A 24406-nucleotide genomic window follows, 5' to 3' on the forward strand; every position below is an offset into this window, starting at 1 on the left:
ATAAAACATGTTTTGAAATGTTGAAAAGTAGGACAAAACTTTTCTTCTCCACACAGAAACAACTTGTTCTGGTCGGTCACTATGTGTACAGGATATGCATACAGCAAAGAAAAATAAATCTCAGTACAAGTACATAATACTGAGGCATCCAGCCAGACATACACTACCGTTCAAAAGTTTGGGGTCACCCAGACAATTTTGTGTTTTCCATGAAAACTCACACTTATATTTATCAAATGAGTTGCAAAATGACTAGAAAATATAGTCAAGACATTGACAAGGTTAGAAATAATGATTTTTATTTGAAATAATAATTTTCTCCTTCAAATTTTGCTTTCGTCAAAGAATTCTCCATTTGCAGCAATTACAGCATTGCAGACCTTTGGCATTCTAGCTGTTAATTTGCTGAGGTAATCGGGAGAAATTTCACCCCATGCTTCCAGAAGTCCCTCCCACAAGTTGGATTGGCTTGATGGGCACTTCTTGCGTACCATACGGTCAAGCTGCTCCCACAACAGCTCTATGGGGTTGAGATCTGGTGACTGTGCTGGCCACTCCAATACAGATAGAATACCAGCTGCCTGCTTCTTCCCTAAATAGTTCTTGCATAATTTGGAGGTGTACTTTGGGCCATTGTCCTGTTGTAGGATGAAATTGGCTCCAATCAAGCGCTGTCCACAGGGTATGGCATGGCGTTGCAAAATGGAGTGATAGCCTTCCTTATTCAAAATCCCTTTTACCTTGTACAAATCTCCCACTTTACCATCACCAAAGCAACCCCAGACCATCACATTACCTCCACCATGCTTGACAGATGGTGTCAGGCACTCTTCCAGCATCTTTTCAGTTGTTCTGCGTCTCACAAATGTTCTTCTGTGTGATCCAAACACCCCAAACTTCGATTCGTCTGTCCAAAAAACTTTTTTCCAATCTTCCTTTGTCCAATGTCTGTGTGCTTTTGCCCATATTAATCTTTTCCTTTTATTAGCCAGTCTCAGATATGGCTTTTTCTTTGCCACTCTGCCCTGAAGGCCAGCATCCCGGAGTCGCCTCTTCACTGAAGACGTTGACACTGGCGTTTTGCGGGTACTATTTAATGAAGCTGCCAGTTGAGGACCTGTGAGGCGTCTATTTCTCAAACTAGAGACTCTAATGTATTTGTCTTGTTGCTGAGTTGTGCAGCGGGGCCTCCCACTTCCCTTTCTACTCTGGTTAGAGCCTGTGTGTAAAGTATCTGCCAGACACAGCTTCTGTGTCGACGCCCGTGGGTAATCAGTCTGCACCTGCTCCTAAGTCTGAGAGAGTGACACGATCTTCTACCAGTCAGGCTGGGAGGCTGAGGAGTGGGAGAGCCTATCACAGCCTGGCCAGACGGAGCTAGCTCCCGCCCTCTGTCTATTTAGACCTGCATTTCATGCTCCTCCTTTGCCTGTGATTCTTTCCTGTTTCCTGGCTCTGCTGCTCCTGCTATTATTATTGACCTTGCTTCATTTTGACCCTGGCTTTACTGACTACGCTCCTGCTCTGCGATTGGTACCTCGTTCACTCCTGGTTTGACTCTTGTTGCTCACGGTGTTGCCGTGGTCAACTGCCCCATTTCCCTTAGCTTCTGTGTACCCTTGTCTGTTTGTCAGTCCTGCACTTATTGAGCGTAGGGACCGTCGCCCAGTTGTACGCCGTCGCCTAGGACGGGCCGTTGCAAGTAGGCAGGGACTGAGTGGCAGGTAGATTAGGGCTCACCTGTCTGTCTCCCTACACCATCATAACACTGTGTGTGCTGTGTGTGAAGGGAGTAGTACACACCGGTGTAGGAAATCTACAGTTTCTTTGTCAATTTCTCGCATGGAATAGCTAAGAACAAGAATAGACTGTCGAGTTTCACATGAAAGCTCTCTTTTTCTAGCCATTTTGAGAGTTTAATCGAACCCACAAATGTAATGCTCCAGATTCTCAACTAGCTCAAAGGAAGGTCAATTTTATAGCTCCTCTAAACAGCAACACTGTTTACAGCGGTGCTAACATAATTGCACAAGGGTTTTCCAAGTGTTTTCTAATCATCCATTAGCCTTCTAACACAGTGAGCAAACACAATGTACCATTAGAACACTGGAGTGATGGTTGCTGGAAATGGGCCTCTATACACCTATGTAGATATTGCATTAAAAACCAGACGTTTGCAGCTAGAATAGTCATTTAGCACATTAACAATGTATAGAGTGTATTCCTGATTAATTTAATGTTATCTTCATTGAAAAAAACTGTGCTTTTCTTTCAAAAATAAGGAAATTTCTAAGTGACCCTAAACTTTTGAACGGTAGTGTACATCTTACAGGTTTACAGGGTCATACTAATCGAGGGTGCAGAGGTTGTAGTTACACTAGAGCCCCAGTGTCTGCTGGGCCCATAATCCACATGGATTGCAGCATGAGTGGCATAGTTGACCGCCCTATTAGAAAAGAGGTTGTTGAAAAGAAAACAGAACAAAGATAGGTATGATACAGTCTATTACAATTTCCCCCATTGCTTGAGGTGAAATTCGTTGAATATTAAACTTTCTTTCATGTTTACTTTTATAACTACAGGACAATGCTAATATTTTATACTGTTTGTAAACCTAAAGGGGTATTCCCATCTTAGAAGTTTATGCCATATACACAGGATATGCCATAAATATATGATCGATGCAGATCACAGCTCTGGGACCTGAACCTATCTCCAAAATAAGGATCAGTCTTGCCTGATGCTCGGCTATTTCCAGGACGAGGTGAGGGAGCTGCCATGTCTGCTGCCTGTCCTGGGGACGATCCAGAGATAACTGTCCATACATGTTAACAGATATGTCACTAGAGCTTCCCAATATATAAGTTTAAAGGCCACTAACGAATGCCATACAGTGGTATCCGTCACCCCTTGGAGCTTAATGTAAAAAAACCTTACATGTTTAACAATTCAGTTTTTTTTTTACTGGATACCGTTGCATGGAATAGCGTAGTCTACTACGCTATTTCATACTTTTTTTTAGGTATACTGACCAGACAGAATTGAAAAGGACACTGTTTTGGCCTTAATCTGGCATTGGAAGGCTGTGTACACGTATGTCGGGAGCTTACCTGGCGTACATGCTATGCATAGAGGAAAAATTTGATGCTAAATCTATACCAAATCTTCTATTCCAACTTCTGAGCAACAAGTGTAATCAGATAAACCTGTAGTTAACTCCCCCCTGTAAAATAGATATAATTACAAGGTAATGTTATTTACATATTAACATTCCTTGACTTAAAGGGGTTTTCCCACGAGGGACATTTATGACAAATCCAGAGGATATGTCATATGTCATAAATGTCAAATAGATGTGGGTCCCACTGGGACAGGCCCTAAACCCCGTTCTAGCTTTTTGTGCTCACGCTGCCTCCCGGCCACTTTTAGATTACATGGTCGGGACACGGTCGGGAGTTACGGAAACAGCGTAACTCGTTGATCTACGCTGTTTTGTAACTCCCGACCATGTAATCAGTAAGTGGCCGGGAGTCAGTGTGAGCACAAAAAGCTAGAACAGGGTTTATGGGGCCCCGTTCTAGAGATATGTGCAAATCCCAGAGGTGGGACCCGAATCTATCTGACATTTATAGCATATCCTGTGGATATGTCGTAAATGTCTCTGATGGGAAAACCCCTTTAAGCTGGTAATAGGCATTAGATTTTTGTTTTAGATTATCGTTGAAAAGACGCTACGGGTGCTCATACAAATGTTCTTCTCTACAAATGCTCCAGCTACTAAAAATAGTTTATCTTCCTTTCCATAAAAGCACACAATAGAATAACCTGAAGAGTAATACATCAACTTCCTAGGGGACTGGACCTGCTAATCTTTATATGCCTACTCCTTTTGTCAATACCCCTTGGTCATGTCACTATTTCTAAATTTAAATTTTCAATTTATCCGACCCCACCAGCCTAGAAGAAAAGCAAATTGTTCGTATAGGTAAATAGGATTTGTAGCATTTAAGGTGACCATACCCCTTCAATAGCTGATCAGCGATTGCTTGTTGGGCCAACAGCTAGTACTCTTGACCTCCTCATACACATAAATGCTAATTTCTGACGCGCGTGCAGGTGTTCTCAATTGGGAGCGGGAAATAAGAGAGGGAAACCTCTAGTGGCGTTTGATCTCCCTTGAGAACTAAGGATTGGACATATTCAAATTCAACATGCCCGATCCTTTTTTCCCCCATCTGCTGAACGAACATTGGATGAACAGCTAATACACATTAGGTAGTCAAACAGTTCCGTCGAAATCGGTTACGCCGACATTAGTCTAATGTGTATGGCCACATGTATGATTAGTGACAAATATTTGCTGTATAGTATAAAAGGAGTCTCATATAATCGTATTATGTTGTGTGCAAGCGATCTGATGATCAAACGTTCAAGTGCCCTGGGGAGAATAAAAAAAAAAAAATTGTTAACGTTTTTAGTAATGTACAAAAAAATATATTATTTGACTATTTTCCCAATAAAGTAATGTAAAAAAAAGAAGAAAAAAAACCCATAATTGATAATAGCCCATCCATAAAAGTCCAAACTATCACAATGTTCTATTATTTATTGTGAATGTTGTAAAAAAACAAACCAGAATGGCTGTTTTTGGGGGCCCCCAGCCCACCCCAAAATTTTTTAAAAAAAAGAGATTGAAAAGTTGTATGCACCCCAAAAAGGTACCAATAAGAGGGTATACACAGTAAAAAAAAGAAATGGCTTGCCATGCAGAAAACAAGCCCGAACAATGTTCCATCAACAAAAAAAATTAAAAGTTGTGGCTCTCAGAATATGACACAAACGTTTTTTGTTTTTTTTTAAATAGTTTTTTTCTTTGTAAAAGTAGTAAATTATAAAAAAAAATCTATAGAAATGTTATATTGCCATAACTATATTGACTAGCAGAATAAAGTTAACTTAACGTTTTTTGTAAAAACGAAACTCAAAAGGAATAGAGGGATCACGTTTTTTTCTCTTTTGCACCCCACCAAAAAATGTTTTTTTCCCCATTTTCAGTATATTATATGGTACAATAAATGGCGCCTTTAAAAAGTACAACTCGTCCTACAATAATCAAGTGCTCAAAAGGCTATGTCGACAGAAAAATAAAAAAGTTATGGTCTTTGGAATACTCGGAGGAAAAAAATAAAATGAAAAATGGCTGTGGCGGCAAGGGGTTAAAGAGTGTTTTACTGTTGATCAGTGTAAAAAGGCTATTTAAAACCATACTGATGTTACACAATAAAACCTAAAAACTCCACAGGTGTGTACACTTTTTTTTATAGGCACTGTATCTACAACTTTCATGTCTTATGTTTGAACCTAAAATACATATGAATGTTACTGGGAGACAGGTCATATTTAACCTGTTCATATTCAGCATTTCACTAAGACGTGAGGTTGTGCGGGATTTTCTACTAAACTGCAATTTGCATGAAAAAGGGATTAAAATAGAAAGAATAACGCCTCATGTACACGCCCGTTTGTGCCGTCCGAGTCCCATCAGTGATCTGAAGAAAGATAGGACATGTTCTGTCTTTCCTCGGATCGGAGACTCGGGCCATTTTTTACGGACCCGATTCACCCGATAAAGTGAATGGGTCCGTAAAGACTATCGGGTGCCACTCGGATGCCGTCAAAATCGGCCCGAGTTGCACAACGGTCGTGTGCAAGAGACCTAAGCAGAAGTGGGAATTTTAGTAATGTACTATTAGCATAACGTGTGACTGACAGCTGAGAATATAATCTATAACTGTCTAATGTATTTTTTTTGTATTTTTTTTCTTGGTTTCCTGGTGGCTGATAAACAGAATATACAGTAAGTCACATGATCCTCAGTCCTATTTGTTCTGTCTTCGACTTTTGAACATTATCAGGGTTTAATACAACATTTAAACAGTGCTGACTCTTTTGTGAATACAGTTTGTAGACTAGAATGTTTTGAGTCTCCTACGGCCAGTAAACCTGAAATACAAGTTGCTTTATAAAGTTAGTTGACAGTAACACCCACAAATTTAAAGACCTTACAAGAAGTGAATTTACACAAGATTAGATAGTAGTCATGGTGGATGCATATACAAGTCATTTTTAAAACTGCATATCTGCTCAATACCACTTTAAAAAAATCGAACACATTTTGTAAGGAAATTTTTTACTATAAGGCTGGGTTCACACGACCTATTTTCAGACGTAAACGAGGCGTATTAGGGCTACAATACGTCGGCAAACATCTGCCCATTCATTTGAATGGGTTTGCCGACGTACTGTGCAGACGACCTGTCATTTACGCGTCGTCGTTTGACAGCTGTCAAACGACGACGCGTAAAAATACAGCCTCGTCAAAAGAAGTGCAGGACACTTCTTTGGACGTTTTTGGAGCCGTTTTCTCATAGACTCTAATGAAAACAGCTCCAAAGACGGACGTAAAAAATGCCGCGAAAACGGCACGAAAAATGCCGCGAAAAACGCGAGTTGCTCCAAAAACGTCTGAAAATCAGGGGCTGTTTTCCCTTGAAAACAGCTCTGTATTTTCAGACGTTTTTGGTCACTACGTGTGCACATACCCTAAGTCTCAATCCACACTATATCTATGGTGCACATATCATGCACAGGCTGGGAAAATCTCTGACAAATGTGCTGATGTGCCCATAGACCTCAATGGCCAAACATATGCCAAGAGAGTATCCTTTTGGCATATGTTTGGCAGCGCACAGCCACAATTGTATTGTAAACCGCAGTCGAGTGGTATATATTTTTCTTTAATGGCTGAAGTATATGCATATACTGTAGTTGCATAAGTTATGGCATATGAATCCATAACAGACGAGCTCTCTCTAGCAGCACAGAAAATTGGATCAATTTGATTAAATAAAAATAATTGATAGGAACAATTAAAGGTGGTGAGAGGCCACTTTTTTACGTGGCCCCTGTGCAGATGGCACACACGGTACGCCTGCTCCTGTCTATTTTAAAACTATAATAGTTCTAAATAAAATAGGTACTATGGTATGATGCTCTTCTCAATATTAGTTGACCACATTTACTACCAAGATCAATAGCAATAATTTTATCATTGAAATATCCTAGCATTTATCCAGTATCTGCTTTAATATCATTGGATGTGTTTAGCATAAATAATGGCACGGTTTCCTATTTATTAAGTATACCTTATGAGTTATGACTCTTTCTACGCTAGTATTCTAGGTTGCTAATTTTTTTTCGCTTATTTGGGCCACCCTCGTCACTTTTGTGGAAAGGGGCGTGGCTTTAGTGAAAGGGGGCATGGCCACCATGGCCCAACAAATTGATTATAATTTGCTTCAGAAAACCGGCATAAATTATAGTGGAAATCTACGCCAGCTCCTAACTGGGGTAGATTTCACTCAGTGGGGCGTAGCAAGGTAGAGGCCCATGAAGGACCCTACCTTGCCCCCCCCCCCCAACCAGACTAACCCCCTCCTCCATTGGACAGCTAAATAAAAAATAAAAATTACACTTAGGACATAGTATGCGACGCAGCACTGATGATGTTGAAGTGCTGCATCGCATATAAGGCCCTGCTGCTGCTCGGTGTCAGGACCTTGTACAAGCCGTGCTAGAAAGATGAGGGGACGCGGAGGGGGGAGAAGAGGACTGGTGAGTTGAGTATGTGTGTGCTTTTTATTTTATAGGCAACATGGGATGTACGGCACATGGCTGAGTTCGGTGCACAACAATAGTGTCGCACAGGCCAGTTAAAACATGTGACACATTTATTAAGAGGTCTTTGCCTCTTAATAAATGTGTTGCAGTTTTTTCCAACTTTTCTTCCTATTAAGAGTATGAAACGCCAGTCTTAATAAATAGCTTTGGAAATGCCTGGTAAATTGTCCTATTGAGTGTACACAAAGGCATTTCAAAGTTGGAAAATCCTGTAACTCCAGACAGTTGTCTTGGAAAGGGTTGCATTGAGCCAGTGCCGTTTACAAATATCCAGTCCTTTGTACTTCAATGTTTAGACTATTTTAATTGAATTCCAGGAATGTTCTGCTGTGCTTCCAGTTTACCACATCTTAACTTTAGTTTGGATTGTGTCAAATTGTAAAGGATGGAAATGCAATTCATACAAGGGTTTATTGACTCAGTAAAGCAACTGTTTTATGTTTTGTTTCCATAGTGCTCTTTTCTGCCAAAATTTCAAATCCGAATAGAAACCAAGTTTGAAAATAACAATGGTTGCAATTCACAGGTAAGTATTCTCAACTACACTAAGCATTATAACTTGTATACATATAAACTTAGCAATGTATACAGAAGAACTGATTATCCTATGACCTTCATCCTTAACCCCTTTAGGATGCAGACTGTATTGGCCTTGAGGCACGGACGATTTTTTTTCAAATCTGACATGTGTTACTTTATGTGGTAATAATTTCTGAATGCTTTTACCTATCCAAGCGATTATGAGATTATTATCTTGTGAAACATTGTGCTTTATGTTTGTGAAAAAATTTGGTCGATAAATTCTATATTTATTTGTGAAAAATACAAAAATTTAGAGAAAATTTGAAAAAAAAATTGCATTTTTCTCAATTTAAATATATCTGCTTATAAAACAGATAGTAATACCACAAAAAAAGTAGCTAATTAACATTTCCCATATGTCTACTTTATGTTGCCATCGTTTTTTGAACATCTTTTAATTTTTATGGACGTTACAAGGCTTAGGACTTTAGCAGCAAATTCTCACATTTTCAGGAAATTTCAAAAGGCAATTTTTTCAGGGACCAGTTCAGTTCTGAAGTGGCTTTGAGGGCCTTAATATATTAGAAAGTCCCCATACATCACCCCATTTTAAAAACTGCACCCCTAAAAGTATTCAAAACAGCATTCAGAAAGGGTCTTAACCCTTTAGGCGTTTCACAGGAATTAAAGCAATGAATGAGTGAAATTTACAAATCTAATTTTTTTTGCCCAAATTCATTTGTAATCAATTTTTTTCTGTAACACAGAAGGTTTTAACAGTGAAGCGCAACTCAATATGTGTTGCCTAGATTCTGCAGTATTTAGAAATATCCCACATGTGGCCTTAGTGCGCTAATGGACTGAAACACAGGCCTCAGAAATAAAGGAACACCTAGTAGATTTTGGGGCCTCCTTTTTTTTTAGAATATATTTTAGGCAACATGTCAGGTTTGAAGAGATCTTGTGGTGCCAAAACTGTGGAAACCCTCCAAAAGTGATCCCAATTTGGAAACTACAAGGAAGTTTTCTAGGGGTATAGTGAGCATTCTGACCCCACAGTTTTTTGCTAAATTTATTGGAATTTGTCTGTAAAAATGAAAATGAACTTTCTTTCTGAAAAAATTTAGAAATGTATAATTTTTACAACGAATAAAGCTGAAAAAGCTCCCCAACATTTGTAAAGCAATTTCTCCCAATTACGGAAATATTCCATATGTGGTAATAAACTGCTGTTTGGACCCACAGCAGGGCTCAAAAGGGAAGGAGCGCATTTGGCTTTTGGAGCTCAAATTTAGCTGGAATGGTTTTTGGTGTCATGTCACATTTGCAAAGCCCTTGAGGGACCAAAACAGTGGACACCCCCTCAAGGAATTTTTCTAGGGGTATAGTTAGCACTTTGATCCCACAGGTTTTTCACAGAATTTATTGGAATTAGGACGTGAAAATAGATATCAACATTTTTTCCACTAAAATTTTGAATTTTTTCATTTTCACTAGGGATAAAAGAGAAAAAGCACCCCAACATTTGTAAGGCAATTTTTCCTGAGTATGTCTATACCCCACATGGGGTCATAAATGTTTTTTCATTAGAAATGTATTAACCTTTTCAGGACTGATCCATTTCATGCTTTTTTATTTTTGTTTTTCACTCCCCGCCTTCCAAGAGCCATACCTTTTTTATTTTTCTGTCAATAAAGTGGTTTGAGGGCTTATTTTTTGCGGGAGGAGTTGTAGTTTCTATTGACACCATTTAAAGTACCATATAATCTACCTGGAAACTGAAAAAAACTGTTCTTTTCATGCTGAAAATGGAAAAAACTGTGATGCATCCATTGATTTTTGGGTCAGGTTTTTATGGCTTTCACCGCGCGGGAAAAATGACAACTTTATTCTGCGTCTCAATATGATTACGCTAATACCAAATTTATATATTTTTTTTAATATATTTTACTACTTTTACAAAGAAAAAATATTTGTTAAAAATTTTTTGTTTCACCATATTCCGAGAGCCAGAACTTTTTGCATTTTTTGGACGATTGAACGGTGTGAGGGCTTATTTTTTGCGATACGAGCTGTAGATTTTTTTTGGTGCCATTTATCGGTACATACAACTTTTTGATCACTTTTATAACATTTTTTGTCAAGCAAGGTGACCAAAAACAAGCAATTCTGAAAATCTTTTTTATTCTTTTTTTTTTTTACAGTGTTCACCGTGGGCTATAAATTGCAATTTTACTTTATACTGTGGGTCGATACGATTATGGCAATTTCATATATATATATATATATATATATATATATATATATATATATAGTTTTTTCATGTTTTGCAGCATTTGCACAATAAAATAACCTTTTTTTAAAAAAAAAAAGACATTATTTTTATTCTTTATATCCTGAGAGCCATGGTGTTTTTATTTTTCCAGTCGAAAAAGCTGTGTAAGGGCTTATTTTTTTAGGGACGGGTTGTAGTTTTTCTTGGTCTGGGTACATGCAACTTTTTTATCACTTTTTATTTTATATTTTGGGAGGGGTGGTGATCAAAAAATAGAGATTCTGGCATTGTTTTCTATTTTTTTATTTTTTTTTCTGTGGTGTTCACCGTGCGGGTAAAATAACAATATCGTTTTATAGTTTGGGTCGTTACGAATGCGGTGATACAAAATATGTGTATTTTTTTTTAACGTTTTTATTTTATCCTATAATAAAAGGCTTATTATAGGGGAAAAAAAGCAGTTTTTGTTTTTTTATTTTATAACTTTTCTTTACACTTTTATAAAACATTTTTAGTAACTTTCTTTTACTTTTCTTTTGTCCCACTAAGGGACTTGAAGACCTGCAGAACTGATTGCTGCTAGAATACATTACACTACCTTGGTAGTGTAATGTATTCTAAATGTCAGTTTGACACTGACAGTGACGTAATAGGAAGCCTATCAGGACCAGTCGGAGGCTGGTCCTTATAGGCTTCCATACAAGGCAGACCCAGAGGCCATTATCTGGCCTCCGGTTGCCATGCCAATGATCGACAACTCCTGCGATTGCATTATGTGGGCTGCCGATCTGATACAAACCCCCTAAACGCGGTGATCTCAAACAATTACTGCATTCAATGGGTTAATTGCCGGAATCAGCGGTGATGCACCACGGGCCGGCAAGACTGGAGTGTCAGCTGTTGGAGACAGCTGACCTTCCGATTCACGGTGCAAACAATCCCTGACATTGTGCACCGGGAACCGTGCAGTAACTGTGCGTCCTGGTGCGCGAAGAAACTTCCCACCAGGACGTACAGTTGTGTCCTGGTGCGCCTAGGAGTTAAGGCTGGGCATAAACACTGTGAAATTTCCGCAACTGAATTCTGTGTGGAAATTCTGTAGCAAAGTGGATGAGATCTTGCATAGACTTTAATTGAGAAAATAAATTCCACATTAAAATCTGAGTTGTGCTACAGTTTGTACATCGATTCACAGCGGAATCGAAGTAAAAACCAAAGAACATAAAGCTTCCTATATGCTTCATACTAAATCAGCAGGTAAAACTGCTGCGGAAAATCTGTAGTGTTCCGCAGCAATATACGCAGCAGAAACACACTATTTGCTGCAGATTTCTGACATTTTGAGATTCCGCTGCAGATTTTTTCCTAAGGGCACGGCCAGATGTGGCGGAATTGCTGTGGAATTCCGCTGCGTACAGTCCGCAGTGGAATTCTCCAGCGGATGTTTTTTACAGTTGTTTCAATACATTTTTAGGCAAGTTAGATCAGACGTTGCGGAAAACTCTGCTGCGGACCATAGGCTGCGGTGCAGAATTTTCCCTCCGCAGCATGCACTGACTGTTACGGAGAAGAAGCGGAATTTCACTGCGGATTTCAGCCTTTGCAATTCAAAAACTGAAATCTGTGGCAAGTCCCCTGTCTTTTCTGCAACGTCTGAATTACCTGTCAAATATGCAATTGTTGGTGCAGATGCCCCAAATCTGCGCCAACATTTGCAGCGGAAAAACTCTGCCACGTGTGAACATACCCTAAGGGTATGTTGCCATGGGCAGGATCCACTGCAGATTTCACATGCATTTTTTAAGTCAAACCCAAAATTGGATCCGAGGAGACCAGACCCATAAGGCCCTGCTTTTAAATATTTCTTTTGTTAAGGTTCCTTTTCTGGTTTTGGCTTGAAATATTCTGTCAAAATCTGCACTGTGGGAACATATCCCAGTTACATACGGTATATTTTGTTTCAGAAATACCTGCACCTGCTGCAGAAACAGCCACATTCAGATTAGATTTCTGCAACAAAATCTGCCGTGCAGGGGTGGACATAGATTGGGCATTGGTGTAACCTGTGCAGCTGCACAGGTGCCCAGTAGGTAAGCGGACCCACTGTCACCTCAAGGGTAGGAACACACACGGCGTGTTAAGGGCGGATACGCTGCGTCAAGCTGCACAGCGTGTCTGCCCTGAACACCGAACGGAATACCCTCCCAAAAACCCCACTACATTGTGGTTGCGTTTTTCCGGCGGAATAAAGCTTTGGAGCTTTATTTTTCTGATACAAATCTTCATATCCCCTGCATAAAACTAGAAATAAAACATTCATTAAAGATTACAATCTGGCCTGGGGCCGCCATAGCCCCAGAGCTAACTGACTACTTTTTATACATTTAACTCAATAATAACACAGTATGCATTAAGCTCCCCCTAGTGGCGGCTGCAAACAGTCAGAATGTTATGTCCATCCCAATGCTGAGTATTTGGAACTCTGTATCAGAAAAACAGACCACAACAATGATATTTTAGGAAATTAGTGGGCACAAAATGTTTGCCCCGTATGATGCGCAGCCGCCATCATTATGACACTCCGTTTGGATGTTTGTAAAACAGAAAACCACATGGTGCTTTTCTGTTTTCATTCATCCTGTTCACAGCTGTTGCGCGAATAACGCTTGTCCCACGGAAGTGCTTCCGTGTGACATGCGTGATTTTCACGCACCCATTGACTTCAATGTGTGCGTGATGCGCGAAATACGCCCAAAGAACGGACATGTCGTGACTTTTGCACTGCAGACTCACGATGCATGAAAATCACGCACCTGTCTGCACGGCCCATAGACTAATATCCCATTCGTCTGAATAAGCCCTGAGAGAAATCACCACAAGGGGGCTTAGTTATTGTCATCAGAATCTTTCAGTAGTGCAGCTTCGGGCTTTGGGCCTGTAACTTGAAGAAACCATATGTCAGCACAGAAAAAGTTTCCATTATTAGGCTGGGTTCACACACCCTATTTACGGACGTAATTCGGGCGTTTTAACCTCGAATTACGTCCGAAAATACGGCTCCAATGCGCCGGCAAACATCTTCCCATTCATTTGAATGGGCTTTAAGATGTTCTGTTCCGATTGTCATTTTTTTTACGCGCAAAAAAGACGCCCACGTCAAAGAAGTGCCTGTCACTTCTTGGGACGTAATTGGAGCCGTTTTCCATTGGCACCATAGAAAAACAGCTCCAATTATGTCCGTAATGGACGCAGCGATAAACGCCGGCAACATGCCATTACGTCTGAAATTCAGGAGCTGTTTTCTCCTGAAAACAGCTCCGTGATTTCAGCCGTAATGGACGCTGCCGTGTGAACATACCCTTATTGTAATACTGTTCAAATCTTCTGATGATAATCTGTTCTGCATCTTAAATTGCCAAGGAAATCACTATAAGGGTATGTGCACACACACTAATTACGTCCGTAATTTACGGACGTATTTCGGCCGCAAGTACCGGACCGAACACAGTGCAGGGAGCCTGGCTCCTAGCATCATAGTTATATACGATGCTAGGAGTCCCTGCCTCTCTGCAGGACAACTGTCCCGTACTGTAATCATGTTTTCAGTATGGGACAGTAGTTCCACGGAGAGGCAGGGACTCCTAGCATCGTACATATGTATGATGCTAGGAGCCCGGCTCCCTGCACTGAGTTCGGTCCACTACTTGCGGCCGAAATACGTCCGTCAATTACGGACGTAATTAGTGTGTGTGCACATACCCTTATTATTCTGCTAACGCAGTTGCTCAGTCAAAAACAATTGAATAGATAGTACCTCTAACCTCGCTGCTTATCTCTGAGGAAAACAATGCGATCAGACATTAAAAATTCATCCTGTCAGTACCCCTCCATCCACTGCTGCCCCCAGATGAGCGTCTGCTAGATCACTATAGACATTAGAAATCTAAAATCTATGTCTAGCTTTAAACTAGGAATTGTCTATTACGTTTTTTTTGTTTTTTTAAGCAGATTTACATTTCTGTAGCGAATACGGAGAGCTTGAGAAGCCAACCCGGACATCATTTGAAATATATTTTTGCATTAAACTTCAGTGCGTAACAATGATAAACCACATCTCAAACAGCATGGATTCAACTCTATCACAGAACACTTGTTTCCTGCAGATCTCCCTCATTTGGGGCCTGGCAGGATTCTGTTCTATTGGAAGCGCATGCATTTTGGAGGTTAATTGTTTTTCCTGGAAATGTAAAAATTTGTATTACAAATCAGAAAGTACAAACGTCGCAGTCATTTGCATCAATGTAAAAAGACACTAAACAAATACTTATACAAATCAAAGATATGCAAAGAACAAAGATTTAACTGGCAAAAGAATAGCTGGCAGGCTGCAATCAGGATTAGAAATATAGCCAGCCAAATAAACTTGAAAGCACAATATCAGCACATAAAGATGAAAAGCTTTTCATAGAAGTAAAAACAGCCATGTAATAGAAGCCTTAGGCTATGTTCACACGGAGTATTTTGCCGAGTTTTTTGACGCGGAAACCGCGTCGCAAAACTCGGCAAAAACGGCCCGAGAACACCTCCCATTGATTTCAATGGGAGGCGTCGGCGTCTTTTTCCCACGAGCAGTAAAACTGCCTCGCGGGAAAAAGAAGCGACATGCCCTATCTTCGGGCGCTTCCGCCTCTGACCTCCCATTGACTTCAATGGGAGGCAGAGAAAGCGTATTTCGCGCTGTTTTATGCCCGCGGCACACAATGGCCGCGGGCGAAAAACGGCGCGAAAATCGCCGCGAAAATCGGCGTGCAGGGAGAGGAATATCTGCCTCAAACTTCCAAACTGAATTTTGAGGCAGATATTCCTCCTGCAAAATACCCTGTGTGAACATAGCCTTAGGGCATGTTCAGATGTGGCGGAATTCTGCAGACACTGTCCGCATCAATGCCGCACATAATCTGCGTTGCAGATTCCGTTGCGCCTTTTCCTAAAATGTGCAGTAAAATGCTGCAGATTAGTCGTTGCGGATTCAGGTGTAGAGTACATCCTGCTCTCTTTTAAAACATTCCATCTCAGTTTGGCTATAGACCTCGAAACACATAGGTCCAGCCGGAATGATAAAATATCCTGTTCGTGAAAGCAATCCGCAACGCAACACACATAACATCTGCGGATTTCATTGCGTCATTTTGCAACTCCATTGAGGTCAATGGAGAAATTCCGACACAAGTACGTAATCAAGTCTGCAACAGCCACTGTATGCTGCGGACACCAAATTCCACACCGCAGCCTATGGTTCGCAGCGGAGTTGTCCGCAACGTCTTCACGAAGATAACTAAAAAGGTGTGAAAACCAATGGACAGACTGTCTGCTGCGGATTTCCAGTGCGGACTGTCCGCAGCGGAATTCCACAGCAATTCCGCCATGTCTAAACATGCCCTTAGGGTGAATTAACCTGCAGCAGATTTGTTGAATAAAATGTCATCATCAAATCTGCCACATGTTAATTCACCCTTAGGCAAAATTCACACGAATTTCTTGATCTACCGTTGCGCAAATCAAGCGCAGCACACGGAAGTGCGTCCGTGTGCTGCGCGTGATTTTCACGCACCCATTGACTTCAATGGGTGTGTCAGGCGCAAAACACGCTCAAGTATAGGACATGTCGTGAGTTTTACGCAGCGGACACACGCTGCATGAAAATCACGGACTGTCTGAACGGCTCCATTGAGTTACATTGGTCCGTGCGACCCGCGTGAAAATCACGGACGTGAACTACGCTCGTGTAAATAAGGCCTTAGGGTATGTTCACCCGGCTTAGCAAAATATGTCTGAAAATACGGAGCTGTTTTCAGGCGAAAACAGTTCCTGATTTTCAGACATTTTTTGTAGCAACTCACGTTTTTCGCGGCGTATTTTACAGACGTTATTGGAGCTGTTTTTCAATAGAGTCAATGAAAAAATGGCTCCAAAAACGTCCCAAGAAGTGACATGCACTTCTTTTTCACGGGCGTCTTTTTACGCGCCATATTTTGACAGCGATGCGTAAAATAACACCTCGTGGGAACAGAACACCGTAAAACCCATTGAAAGCAATGGGCAGACGTTTGTAGGTGTAATGGAGCTGGTTTTTTTCAGGCGTAATTCGAGGCGTAAAACGCCCGAATTACGTCTGAAAACAGTGCGTGTGAACATACCCTTAGGCCTCCAGCACAGGTTGTATATTTATTGTGTTTTTTCCATCCGAATTTGTGGATTTTTCAAATCCGCAGCATGCCCATTCTATTCGAGATGTTCTCTGTCACACTTTTCAATTTAGAAGGGTTGAAATCCGCAACAAAATCGACAGCAAAATCCACACAGAAAAATAAAAAACCGCTGAAGTTGAATTTTTTTTTCTTCTAGTTGTGATTTTTGCTGCAGAAAAGCAGCTAATTCACAGCAAAATAATGCAAAACTTTATAATTGTTGTGGATTTCCCCTTCCCCATTGAAAGCAACTATTGACCTGCAGTGTGGATTTTTTTAACCGCAGCATGTCAATTTATGCTGCGGATTAAAAAATCCACACTGCAGGTCAATTTTTGCATAGAAATTTTATGCAGCATGCAGATAAGATTTGTTACATAGTTTGTACGGTTGAAAAAAGACACATGTCCATCAAGTTCAACCAAGGGATGGGAAAGGGGAAGTGGGATAGGAAAGGGGAAGTAAAAAATTTCTACACATAGCAGTTAATATTTTTTTGTTCTAGGAAATTATCTAAGCCTTTTTTAAAGCCATCTACTGTCCCTGCTGCGACCAGCTCCTGCGGTAGGCTATTCCATAGATTCACAGTTCTCACAGTAAAGAAGGCTTGTCGCCTCTGCAGGTTGAACCTTTTTTTCTCCAGACGGAGGGAGTGCCCCCTTGTTTTTTGAGGGGGTTTTACATGGAACAGGATTTCACCATATTTTTTGTATGCGCCATTCATATATTTATATAAGTTAATCATGTCCCCCCTTAGTCGTCTTTTCTCAAGGCTAAATAGGTTTAGTTCTTTTAATCTTTCCTCATAACTTAGATTCTCCATGCCCCTTATTAGCTTCGTTGCTCTTCTTTGTATTTTTTCCAACTCCAGGGCATCCTTTCTATGAACTGGAGCCCAGAACTGGACTGCATATTCTAGATGAGGCCTCACTAATGCTTTGTAAAGTGGTAATATTACCTCCCTGTCCGGCGAGTCCATGCCTCTTTTGATACACGACAATATTTTGCTGGCCTTTGAAGCAGCTGATTGACACTGCATGCTGAAATTTAGTATATGATTTACAAGTACACCCAGATCCTTCTCAACAATTGACTCCCCCAGTGTAGCTCCCCCTAGGACATATGATGCTTGCAGGTTTTTCGTACCCAGATGCATAACTTTACATTTATCTACATTAAACTTCATTTGCCAAGTGGACGCCCAAACACTTAGTTTGTTTAAATCTGCCTGCAATTCACAAACATCTTCCATAGTCTGAACTATATTGCATAGCTTGGTGTCATCTGCAAAAATAGAAATAGTGCTATTAATCCCATCCTCTATATCATTAATAAATAAGTTGAATAATAGTGGTCCCAGCACTGAACCCTGGGGTACACCACTTATAACTGGGGACCATTCAGAGTAGGAATCATTGACCACAACTCTCTGGATACGGTCCTTGAGCCAATTCTCAATCCAATTACAAACTATACTTTCTAAACCTATAGTCCTTAATTTACCCATTAGATGTCTATGAGGGACAGTGTCAAATGCCTTTGCAAAGTCCAAAAACACTATATCCACAGCGGCCCCTCTGTCTAGGCTTCTGCTTACCTCTTCATAAAAACAAATCAGGTTGGTTTGACAGCTTCTGTCCTTTGTAAAACCATGCTGGCTGTCACTTATAATACTATTTATTGTCACATAATTCTGTATATAGTCCCTCAATAGCCCCTCAAACATTTTCCCCACAATTGATGTTAAGCTTACTGGTCTATAATTACCCGGCGAAGACCTAGTGCCCTTTTTGAAAATAGGCACCACATTTGCCCTGCGCCAGTCCCTTGGCACTATACCACTCATGAGAGACTCTCTAAATATTATGAAGAGGGGGACAGAAATAACTGAACTAAGCTCTTTAAGAACTCTAGGGTGTAACCCATCTGGTCCCGGGGCCTTGTGTACATTTATTTTATTTAAATACTATTAAATACTATCCACATGCTGCTACTGTAATACGCTGTGGATTTTTCGCTTATAAATCCGGACAGAAAATGTGCAACAATTGCGCTACGTGTAGCATAGGGTGGATTCACATGCAGAAATTGTACTAGAACGGGACTGGAACTGCAATCCTAGACACAGCCGCTATGAATGTGTATGGCGCTGTGCCTGGTAAACTATGAAGAGGCCACAGCATTTATCAACGCGGCCCCTTCTCTTAGCTTATCGGTGCAGTTTTGGGAGTGGGACCCCTACCGATCTGTTATTCATGACTTAACCTAAGGATAGGCCATCAATATAAAAGTTTTCAAAACCCCATTGATTGATTGATTGATTGTGGCGGGGGCGCAGGAGCTCTAACGGCCCAGATAGAAGATAACTCTGATCCCAGAAGTTTAACTTATCAGCTGCCGCAATAAATGGCAGGCATGGCTTATAAATTGTTAGACAGAAGGGGGCCCCCTTTGTCACTCCATCGCCCTGCTGTTTTGCGATTGCGTGGTGCAGATCGGTTGTCATGGCAGACCATAACTGGTGGGACTTAATAAATTGTAAAAATAAGTTTAGTAAAGTTTTCAGTTACATATATATATCCTAACCAGTGGCGGATTAAGTAGACCATGGGCCCTGGGCTGTTACCCAAACTTGGGCCCCCCTTCCTCACCGCCGCCCTGCCGCACCGTAACTATTTTTAACACTACTTTTTTGGGCAAGCATTAACAGTGTTACGATTTCCCTTGTCACAGGGCTGTGTCCCTACATACTGACAGTATCACACTGTGCTAGGACACATCTTCCTGACAAGGGGAATTGTCTATCAGTACTGGACTGCAGAAAGACTTTTTGTGAAATACAAGGATTTCCTATAATAGACATGTCAGGAGAGGTGACAGATTCTCTATAAATCTAGGGACTCACAGGTGACGACGTCGTTTTTTTCCTCTTCTCCATCCAGTCCAGACTTCATGACGACTTTTCCCGGCCATGACCCATTTCTGCAGAATTTGCCACTCAGATGTCTTGTCATCTCTGCATTCGATTGAATAAAGCACATAATTTTTTGCTTAAATTGGAGTGCTGCTGAATTTCTTCTTGATATATTGCAATCAGGATTATCTGCTGTGCACCCGTCACTGTAGTGGGATTTGCTACAGAGTGCTGCTGTCTTTCATTTATATATATATATATATATATATATATATATATATTTATTTTTTTAAATCCATACAATTATGTAAGTAATAAATAAACATAATTGGTATAGCTGCGTTCGTTACAATACAAACTATCAAAATGAAACAATGAGTGACGTATAATTGATCGAGAAACGTTGAACTTGAAGGACCTGTGTCTTTTTTCCAACGTATGTAACTATGTAATAATGTTATTTATCCCGCACGTTAAACACAGTAAAAAAAATGGACACCAAAATAATGGAGCAAAAGGTGATCAAAAAGATATACCTACCCCAAAATTGTACCAATATGTACCAAGCCCTCACACTGCTCTATTGGCGCAAAAATAAAAATGTTATGAGTCACAGACATTAGGCGACACAAAACAAATAGTTTTTATTTCACAAAAGTAGTATAACATAAAAAAAACAACATCAATTTTATATCGCGGTAATCATATTAACCCACAGAATAAATTTAACAAGTCATTTTTACCACAAGGTAAACGCCATAAAAACAAAACCCAATAATGAATGGAGGATTTACTTTTTCTTTTTCCATTCCACCGCACAAAGTAATTTTTAAAGTTTGTCAGTACATTATGTGAAACATCACTTGGTGCCATAAAAAAAATACATCTCATCCTGCAAAAAATTAATCTCAAATGGCTATGTTGATGGAAAAACAAAAAAGTTATGGCTCTTGGAATACGTGGTGCGAAAAACTTAGATAACAACAAAATGAAAACTGTCTGCGGTGGGAAGGGTTAAATATATTTGTATTAAATATTTTTATTTTTTTTTTAAATCGACCAATAACCAATATGCTACAGATACACACACAATATGGACAAACGTTTTGGGAGACCAATACATTACACCTACAGGAGATTTTATGACATCCCCTTCTAAATCCAAAGGTATTAATTCCAAAGGTGTTCTATGGGGTTGAGGTTAGGGCTCGGTGTGGGCCAGTCAAGTTCTTCCACACGAGACTCACCCAACCATGCCTTTATGGACCTTGCTTTTTGCACTGGGGCACAGTCATGCTGGAACAGAAAAGGGACTTCCCTTAACTGTTCCCACAAAGTTGGAAGCATGCAATTGTCCAAAATTTCTGGGTATGCTGAAGCATCAAGCTTTCACTTCACTGGAGCTAGGGATCATAGCCAACCTTTGAAAAACAACCATATAGCATTATCCGTCCTGCTCCAAATTTTACAGTTGGCACAATGCAGTCAGACAGGTAATGTTCTCCTGGCATGCACCAAACTCAGAGGCGTAGCTAGGTTCTTCTGAACCCTGGGCAGAGATTAAGTTTGGCGTTTGGCGTTGCCGACGCTCTGGCCGGCGATTCAGCTCGTGGAGGAGCTGCTGAAGTCACTGTCCATATATGGACAGTGACGTCAGGGGCTTCCTCTAGCAGCGGAATCCCCGACCAGAGCTTTAGCAATGCTCTGGCCGGTGATTTAATTCCTGGAGGAGCCCCTGACATCACTGTCCATATACGGATAGTGACATCTGGGGCTTCTGCAGTAGCAGAATCCCATGCCAGAGCATCAGCCGACGCTCTGGCTGGGGATTCCTCTCGAGGATGAACCCAAGATGTCACTATCCATATATGGACAGTGACATCAGGGGCTACCTCTAAGATCGGAATCCCTGGCCAGAGCATCGGCAACGCTCTGCCTGGGATTTTGCTTCTAATAGGACCAAACCTAAGGTCGTCCATCAGACTTCCAGATAGAGAAGTGTGATTTGTCACTCCACAGAACACGTTCCCCCTGCTCGAGAGTCCAGTGGCTGCTTGCTTAACACCACTCCATATGACGCTTGAGATTGTGCTTGGAGATGTAAGGCTTGAATGCAGCTGTTTGACTATAGAAACCAAAGCCATGAAGCTCCCGGCACACAGTTTTTGCGCTGATGTTAATGCCAGAGGATGTTTGAAACTCCCTGAGTCAGCAGAGCATTGGCAACTTTTATGCCATCGTGGCTGAGATGCTGTGGTTCCCAAATGTTTCCACTTTGCAATAATACAACTCACAGTTGATCGTGGAATATCTAAAACGGAAACAATTTCACCAACTCATTTGTTGCAACAGTGGCATCCTATTACAGTACCACGCTGGAATTCAGTGAGCTCTTTAGCATGACCCATGCTTTCACAAATGTTTGTAAGGGCGACTACATGGCTAGGTGCTTACTTTTATACACCTGTGACGATGGGACTAAATTAAACACCTAAATTAAATGATTAAGAGGCATGTCTCAATACTTTTGACCATATATTGTGGCTTCATGTATATATTTGTAATGACGGGGTAGGGAGACAGACAGGTGAGCCCTAATCTACCCGCCACTCAGTCCCTGCCTACTTGCAAATGCTGATATGAAAAGGCCCTAATACAGTGGTCCCTCAGGTTACAATGGCCTCAAGTTAAAATATCTTCAACATTCAATGGTCTTTCCTATGCCATTGTAAATTTAATCCACATTCAACATACAATGCCACAAAAGGTCTGGATTTCGCACACGTGTGACTGGCTGGAAGATCCAGCCAATGAGCATAGGCTGGTAAAACATCTGTTGTAATGCAGTGCATGACCTGATTGGCTGTCTAGTAGTGCCTCCCTACAGTACAGTACTACCTGTCCTGTACTGCTCCTTACCTGCGCCAGAATAAGTTGCTCCTTTGGACACCAGATGATGACGGCTCCATGTTATATTTCTGGTACACGGGGTACTCAAGCTCCTGAAGAAGCTCCTGTCCTCATTGTAGAAAGTGATTTACAGCTTCCAGCAGCTACAGTATTTCTGACTTTTATATGTGAGAACTTTATTTATCTGTATTACTTATCTGCTAAATCATCTTTTTTTCTTATCTGTGGTTGACATTTTGGGGGCTTTGGAACCAATTCCTAGTTTTCCATAGAGTTATGTTCTCAAGTTACAATATTTTCAACTTATAAACATCACCCTGGAACCAATTAATATTGTAACTTGAGGAATCACTGTACATGTATGAATATGCGTAAAGTATACCGATATATTTTCATCAATATTTACATCCGTATTTACAACGTTTTTAAAATTTCCATTCTCATCTGAGCCTGCCCAGCTGCAAATACAGAGAAACATTCATTAAAATAAAATTTGATCTGTAATATGTCTCTGGGGTATATATAGACCAATGGGTTTCAACCTCTGGTTCTGCAGCTTTGACAAAACTGCATGGTGGGAGGTTTAGTTTCACCACAGATGAAGAGCTACAGGCTAGAGACCATTGATGTAGACCTTTGTTTATAGGTGAACAAGGGCCCAATACAGGGATGAATTAGTAAACCGAATAAACACCTAACTGAAGAGGCTACATATGTGATCTATAGCCACCTTACCGAATGAACACCAATCATAATAAAAACAACTGTTATTTTTCAAGGTATTTGGTGAAAAGCCAACTCCAGAAGATGATGTTTGTTTTATTGACATAGCTGATGATGATCTTCCAGAAGGTTATTACAAAAAATCAGAGGTAAGAATTAATACTTTATAATTAAATCCCTTATAATTATTTTCAGTTTGTTACAAATATTGCTAAATATTAGATGAAACAATTACTGCAGATTGTATTAATATTTCAACCAGCTTGACAAATCTATTCATACACATTGTAATGTGTGCAGATTAAAGCTCCCTATACCATCTAGCAGAGGCGTAGCTAGGTTCTCCTGCACCCGGGGCAAAGATTGAGATTGGCGCCCCCCACCCCCATTTATTTCCCAACATCTCCTTCCCCCTCGCCATGTTTTCTTTCCCTACCAATCAATAAGGTGTAATTTTTTTTGCACAATTTTTTTTAATGTCACTCGAGTATAAAAGCATTTCTACATTTTACAAGCGATGTAGTTCTATAATGTAATTAACATAAAAATAAATTTAAAGAAAATAAATTAAAAAGGCCACACACAGCCCCCTGTAGATAGCGCCACACAGCCCCCCTTGTAGATAGTGCCACACACAGCCCGCTGCCCCTTTGTAAATAGCGCCACACTCCCCCCCCTTGTAAATAGCGCCACACTCCCCCCCCCCTTGTAAATAGCGCCACACTCCCCACCCTTGTAAATAGCGCCACACCCCCCCTTGTACTTAGTGCCACACTCCCCCCCTTGTACTTAGCGCCACACTGTGAACAGACAGGTGAGCGGTAGCCTACCGCTACCACTCTCCGCTCTGCCTGGTGTGACTTACCGGAGGAGCCGAGGAGGTCATGCGGCGCAGGCAGCGGCGGAGTTCCTTCTGACTAGGGTTGGTGACAGCCAGGGCCGGCCTTAGCTTGGATGGCGCCCTGTGCGGGACTCTCTATTGCCGCCCCTACACAAACCAAAAATTAACCACATATATGGACACGCTGGAACATATATACGGTACATACATAAAGACAGATATTTAGACATACA

General features: G+C 40.8%; 1 protein-coding gene across 1 annotated transcript in view; it reads left to right on the forward strand.

The window, feature by feature from the left end:
- The window catches only part of LOC142662086 (cytoplasmic phosphatidylinositol transfer protein 1-like), a 163464-nt gene that overhangs the window by 123837 nt on the left and 15221 nt on the right, over window positions 1–24406 (forward strand). The window contains exons 4-6 of the mRNA XM_075839975.1: window positions 5850–5857; window positions 8195–8266; window positions 23389–23481. Of these exons, the coding sequence (XP_075696090.1) occupies window positions 5850–5857; window positions 8195–8266; window positions 23389–23481 (173 nt within the window). The remainder of the gene's footprint in view (window positions 1–5849; window positions 5858–8194; window positions 8267–23388; window positions 23482–24406) is intronic.

The sequence above is a fragment of the Rhinoderma darwinii genome, chromosome 10 (genome assembly GCF_050947455.1).
Source record: "Rhinoderma darwinii isolate aRhiDar2 chromosome 10, aRhiDar2.hap1, whole genome shotgun sequence".
Taxonomy (NCBI): Eukaryota; Metazoa; Chordata; class Amphibia; order Anura; family Rhinodermatidae; genus Rhinoderma; species Rhinoderma darwinii.